This window comes from Seriola dumerili, unplaced genomic scaffold, assembly GCF_002260705.1.
Source record: "Seriola dumerili isolate Sdu_G_001 unplaced genomic scaffold, Sdu_1.0 BDQW01000044.1, whole genome shotgun sequence".
Lineage (NCBI taxonomy): Eukaryota > Metazoa > Chordata > Actinopteri > Carangiformes > Carangidae > Seriola > Seriola dumerili.
Genome location: NW_019174299.1, coordinates 1548005 through 1554427, shown reverse-complemented (window position 1 = coordinate 1554427; position 6423 = coordinate 1548005). Strand labels below are relative to the sequence as shown.

At 43.2% G+C, this 6423-nt stretch overlaps 1 protein-coding gene across 1 annotated transcript; it reads left to right on the top strand.

Moving 5' to 3' along the window:
* Positions 1 to 3365: 3365 nt before the first annotated feature.
* uncx (UNC homeobox) lies at positions 3366 to 6206 on the top strand. Its single transcript, XM_022739692.1, has 3 exons — positions 3366 to 3624; positions 4146 to 4321; positions 5148 to 6206. Exons 1-3 carry the CDS (start codon positions 3366 to 3368, stop codon positions 6204 to 6206), a joined length of 1494 nt encoding a protein of 497 aa, XP_022595413.1.
* The last annotated feature ends 217 nt before the right edge of the window (positions 6207 to 6423 follow it).

The window sequence follows — 6423 nt, the reverse complement described above, 5'->3', positions numbered from 1 at the left end:
AAATCGAATAATGTGCAACCTAATTTAGATAGTTAAAAATTAACGTGCGTGAAGTTAATTGAGTAATTAAACTCCTAAACTGCTGCCTATTAATTTGCCTGCCTAATTAAAAATGAATTTGATTCTGTGCTGCTAAAGTGGGCATCAGTGTTGGATGGGCATGTTGATAAGGCCCTGTGTCTTTTTTTTGGGGGGGGGGGGGGGGGGGTTGTTGTTGGGTGGGGTGGGGTGTATCATTTCAACACCCGTATTATGTTGGCACTCATGATATGAATTTCACTTATCTGGTTATCTGGAGTCAGGTGAGTATGCAGCTGCAAAATCCTCTTATGAGACTCAGCCAAACAGACAAACAACACAAAAAGTTGGCATTAGAGAGACTCATTTAGGAAGGGAGAAGATAAAGTCCAAGTGGAAGTGCTTGATTTCTTCTTGTTTAGCTGCAAAACATAACTTTGATGCATGTCAAAAGTCAAGAGAAAGGGGCTTGCAGGTAACAGTTGTTGTATGTTTGCACCTCTTAGAGTACAAGTATATGAATTAGTGTGTGTGGAGAGTTTGTGCTGTAGTGGGTGGGGGTGGGGCTTTCCCATGTCCTCCATCAGTGCCCCTGCCTCATTCATCACTGTGGTCAGTAGTGGACTTATAGCAGTCAACTTCGTGGGAGTGATTAGTGCAACACTAACACAAGCATTTAACATGAGGCAGCAGCGGAGAAAACAACAGTAATGTGTGTGGCTCTAAGAGATAAACATCATCTTATCACTGATACGATACACTCTCCAGGCTTCATTGTGTGTTACTGGTCATACAGTCATTCTTTAGAATGAATTTACATGCATCTCTACTGGGAGAACAGGCTGGTTTATCTTATAAACTGTGCTTGAGGTGATGGGTCACATCTGACTAAACCTTGTGGTGGAAAATAGTCACATTCAGTGAAATGTCAAAGTAATAAAGTATTAATATTTCACTATCTTGGAAAGGGCAAGTTGTTTTAACACAAAACTGTTTGGAAATCCCACACATTTACACGTTGGGCTCCTTTACTTTCTCTGTAAGTGATGGAAAAAGATGCACGTATTTTTGTAAAGGGGAAAACAGTGAGATGTGTTGAGGTGTGTATCTGTCAGCCTCCTCCACCATTTATTGGCCCTGGAATTTCTCTCTTTGGATGGAAAGTTAATCAATTAGTCTATAGGCCCTGTGCTCTTATTGATTCACACCAACAATTCATAAATGCAATAAAGACCATGTGTCCTGCTGCAACCAAAAACTGGACACAGAACTGTCAATGAGGGGAAAATATATACATACAGATATATATATATATTTATTATCACTTTCCCCTCTGAACAGCTGCCAAAAGGGCCAGTTATAAAAAGGTAACAAGGCAGGGCAACAGAGCGACTGAATGCTGGCCTTGTTCGCCTTATTATCGGGTTAATTAAAGCTAGAATCTGACAATGTCACCCGCTTGTAGAAAAACGGATTTAAATGCAATGTCTCTGGAGACTGTGTCAAGGGCTGCTTTTCATTGAGCTCCTGCGTGTGCGCGCCCGAGTTGGGGACAACCTTATATATATGCTTGGAATCGACGAAAAGCAATTATTGAATTTTAGATGTTCAAAAAAGAAAATGAATGGGGAGGAATTATTCATAAGATCTTGTCCGCGTGTGCGTTAGAATTAAAGTTAAAATACAGAGAGAGGAGGGGTGGGGTGAGGGTGTGTGTGTGTGTGTGTGGGGGGGTGCTTCAAAGACGAGACTGCTAAAAAGGAAGATGGATAAATAGGCGAGATCATTTCTGAGGAGTTCATTAAAATGTAGGGCTACACATTGAAATACAGAGGGTTGTTATTTGGGCTTGGGGGTCAAGTGACGAGCGGATTATATACTTCCTCATAATAATATTAATTAAACAATTTGCATGCTAATAGGGTAACAATTATCGCAGCTTCTGTTGAGAGATTCAGGTTATTACAACATGCCAATCCGGGTGCCAAGGGTCAGGGAGTGAGTGGGGTGCGAAATTTCAACTCTGATTAACATTATGACAGCGCCAGACTTGGGATAAATAAAGTCGAATTAATTATTTGAAAACCTAATGAGCAGATAGGATTTAGGCGAGTCACATATTGAGTGCATGGGGTTGCACAAGTGGAGGAGCTTTCCAATTTGGTTTCCTGACAGGAAATGTTGCGAGTGCCTGTAATGCACATATGAGTATGCTACTTTTTTTTTTTTTTTTCTATTTTATTCTCTTCTCTTGTATTGTCCCAGTCTCTATAGTAGTTGAAGCCTCCCTTTATTTGGTCATATATTTTGCTCATAACACAGCGTTGCTCGTAACTGAAGCTTTCGCCTTGTAACAGTAAAATATTATAGTTTCACTCTCGCTTTGTGCCTTCAGCAATGTCTCAGCTCCCCCTCAAACACAGCCATATTTCAACAGTCACCCTATTTGTTTTACGCCCTGCACGTGAACCTGTCTGATTGTAAAGGTTTAATGTATTTAAATCATGATCCATAACTAACATGGGAGGGGAGGGGAGGGGAGGGGAGGGGGTTATCTCAACTCAGTGGTTCCCAAAGTGGGGCTCAGGGACGAGGAAGGGTCGCACAGCCCACAGAGGGTCGCAGGCATCCCTGGGGGGAATATTTTATTCCAACAATATATTATCAGTTAAAATTTCCATTTAAAAAAAAAAAAAAAAGAAAAAAAAAATCAGCTTTCACTTTTCTCTGCCACCTCCTTAAGAAATGTGCCAATATCCAAATATACACAAAAAAAAAGAATACACAAAAAAGATTTTTAAAAAGGCTTATAAAAATAGCTAAGTCGTTATCTTGGATAAAATGTGTGTTTTTTCTTTTGGGTTTTTTTTTTTTTTTTTTTTTTTGCCTAATTGGTCTAAATATTCAGCTATTTGCAGGTCCTCCCGTGAACAAAAAGTCCGGGAGCCTCTGGCCTAACCTATCCGCCTGCATAGCCTTTCCTTCCCGGGATTCAGTGAGCCCTTCCTCCCGGTGGGTCCCCCGTGTAGTTGCGATGTAGTTCTTATCAAAGCCCTCCTGTCTTGTTGTGACAGCTCTGATATTGTTTATTGAGGTGGATGTCAGCTTTAATTAGCAATCGATACGGGGAGCGTTTGCAGAGTGCGTCTCTGACGTCAGAGTCCATTACCGCTTCTCATTGGGTCTCATATTCCCAGAGCCTGGGCTAATTATTGGGAGGTTCATGTGGATAAAGTACAGCTCATCCCTCCCTTCACATCATGTCCCCTACTCGTTGGCCACACTCACTGCATGCTTTTTAAATTCCCATCACCGGCCTCCAGACGTCGTTTCCTTCTGCCTGCGGGATGATGGACAGCAGGATACTGGATCCACCTCACGCCCAGTTCGGAGGCTCTCTCGGCGGGATGGTGGGCTTCCCGTACCATCTGAGCCACCATCACGTTTACGAATTAGCCGGGCATCAACTTCAATCTGCGTCCGCGGTTCCTTTCTCAATAGACGGATTACTCAATGGTTCCTGCACGGCTTCAGTGGGTAATTCCAACCCCCTCTTGTCTTCGGGCTGCGGGATGAATGGAGATAATCAGCAGTACAAACTGACAGGTAAGCCACATTATATGCTGCACAATAACCTCTCATCAAGGTTGGCTGGTTGCACAGAGACAAAAAAAAAAAAAAACAACAGACAGAAACAAAGACAGGATATTGCGGTACAAGTTATCCTCTTGGTGGTGTTTTTTAAAGGGCATGCCAAACCTCACAAACACAGAGGCGAAGCAGGGAGAGCATTTCATCTCGATCACCGAAAGCTGAGGATGCAACCAAGCAAAAACAATGTCCCTGTCAGTCAGTAAAACACCAGAGCAAGGAAATGCTTGTGTTAACATCTGAGGCATCCCCGCTTCATTCAGAAAAGCTTTGATAGAGGCTGCAGGCTGCATGTGTGCAAATAGACTGCAACATTTCCAAATGCATTCTCCTTCTATAGCTCTAAAGTTTGCAAAATTGTCTGCTAACACATGAAACCCGTCCTGTTAAAATGCTGTTAAAATGTGGTATTTGTTTTTAATAAAATAAATAAATAATTTATCCTTTGTTTACATTTATTCTCACCCTGCTGTCAGACTCGGTGGACCCAGACAAAGATAGCCCTGGTTGCAAGAGACGAAGAACTCGCACAAATTTCACTGGTTGGCAGCTGGAGGAATTAGAAAAGGCTTTTAATGAGAGCCACTATCCCGACGTGTTCATGAGGGAGGCACTGGCTCTCCGATTGGACTTGATAGAATCAAGGGTTCAGGTAAATATTTATTTTGTTCCTTTACATATATTTTTAGTGGTGATTTTGAGCTTATGTGTGTGTATCTCTATTCCTTTTATTCATGGCGCCGACTCAGTGCTTTCATTTTTGTAAAAAATCCTCATATAGCAAAAGTGAATTTTGGGTCATAATGTACACTTGATAATAATTTTAAAATAACCCAAAGGATCGTTGCATGTGTGTATTGTCTGACCTTTCATGGTTTATGTTAGTCAAATAAATCAATTTTAATTGCTCCTTTATTTTGAAAAATAATAAAGTCTTTAATACTGGTTGATATTTTGAATTTTACATTTTTTTTTATTGAAATTATTTTGTCAGAAACATTGACTTCATATTCCTCACATTTATTGACAATACTGGATAAACAAAGACCAGAAATATTCAGTGCAGCCTTCTTTATAATAGTTCAATTTCATCGATTATTATAATTTTATTTTTCTATAAGGACATTTCTGTCGATGAAAACGGTGAAGTGGTAGCTCACAAAGTTTTAGTTGTTACATTGGAAATAGATTATTATTAAAACTTGTGAAACTGGCCAATAGTTCAGTTGTCGTGTCAAACCGAAGCTTCTTTTGTTCTTCATCCCAACTTTTTCTAGCCATGATGCACAGATTGGTTTTTAATGAAAGGCCTAATTAAAGGCCTGCATACAAAACAGCAAGAGCAAGATGTAACCCCACTGTTTATTTAATTACCATAGAGTTAAGACAGAGACAAATTCTGCTCTAATTAATTTTCCCCTTGTAGTGACAGAGGTGCACATTACACGTGTTTTCAGGTGTTTTGTCTCCCTGTGCAGGTATGGTTTCAGAATCGCAGAGCCAAGTGGAGGAAAAAGGAGAACACAAAGAAAGGTCCAGGTCGACCTGCTCACAACGCCCACCCCACCACCTGCAGCGGAGAGCCCATGGACCCGGAGGAGATCGCCCGGAGAGAGCTGGACAGGCTGGAGAAGAAGAAGCGGAAGCAGGAGCGGCGGCTGCTCAAGTCCCAGAACAAGCTCATGTCTGGGGATTTATTTCACACCCCGGGATCAGACAGCGACAGCGGAGTGTCGCATGTCACCGACAGTGACCACACCACAGGCCCGCCTTTTGACTCTGTCGGGGGAAGCCAAACGCCGTCGAGCTGCGACCAAACACCTCACCCTCTCCAAACCCAAAACCAGAACCAAAGACACTTGGACCTGGATGCTGGCGGATCCGAGCTGGACTCGCCCGACGCCAGCCACCGGTCAAGCCTGTGCTCCAACAATAACAGAGCCTCCAGCCTGCAGAAACTCAACCCTTTCAGCGTCGAAAGCCTCCTTTCGGACTCCAGACCGAGACGCAACCCCGCGGCCTTACCGTCCTCACGGCCTTTGATAGGGAAAGGACACTTCCTGCTCTATCCCATCACACAGCCGCTTGGATTCATTGTTCCTCAAACTGCTCTGAAGACAACAGCAGCAGCAGCAGCAGCAGCAGCATCAAACTCTTACAGTGACACACCGGCGGAGAGAAACCAGCTCAGTGGCCGCTGCAGCGTCTCTGCGAGCTCTGCGGGATGTAGGAGCAGCTCGCCGGACTCTGCAGACGCCACACAAAAAGGACAGGTGGGATCAGAGGACAAGACCAGTTCACCGCACACCAGCCCGTCCAGGGCCGCCTTTTCCACTGGCAAAAGTACTCAGACCTCTGTTATTTGCAGCGATTCGACTTTCGCCCACGAACACAGTCCACAACTCATTAAGTCTGTCGATGCAGACAGAAAAGAGCATTTAGAGAGCAAGGACCACCCCGACCACCCCGAGTCTGTCCTCAGTGACAGTCCAGCAGAAACAAAGACAGACTCTAAAGAAGATGTCGACATGGAATAAATCCCTGGGGGTAAAAAAAAATGCAGAAACATACTGATATAGCCTCTAAACGACACCTTTCATTAGGCCAAAGCTTAACCAGAAACTACATCTTTGCATCTAATCTCTAGGTTTTTCCCCTTTGCTGATATTTTTTGACAATGGTGTGCTCTATCTCTCTCTCTCTCTCTTTCTCTCTCACTCTCCCTCTTCTGTCTCTCTCTCTCTCTCTCTGCGA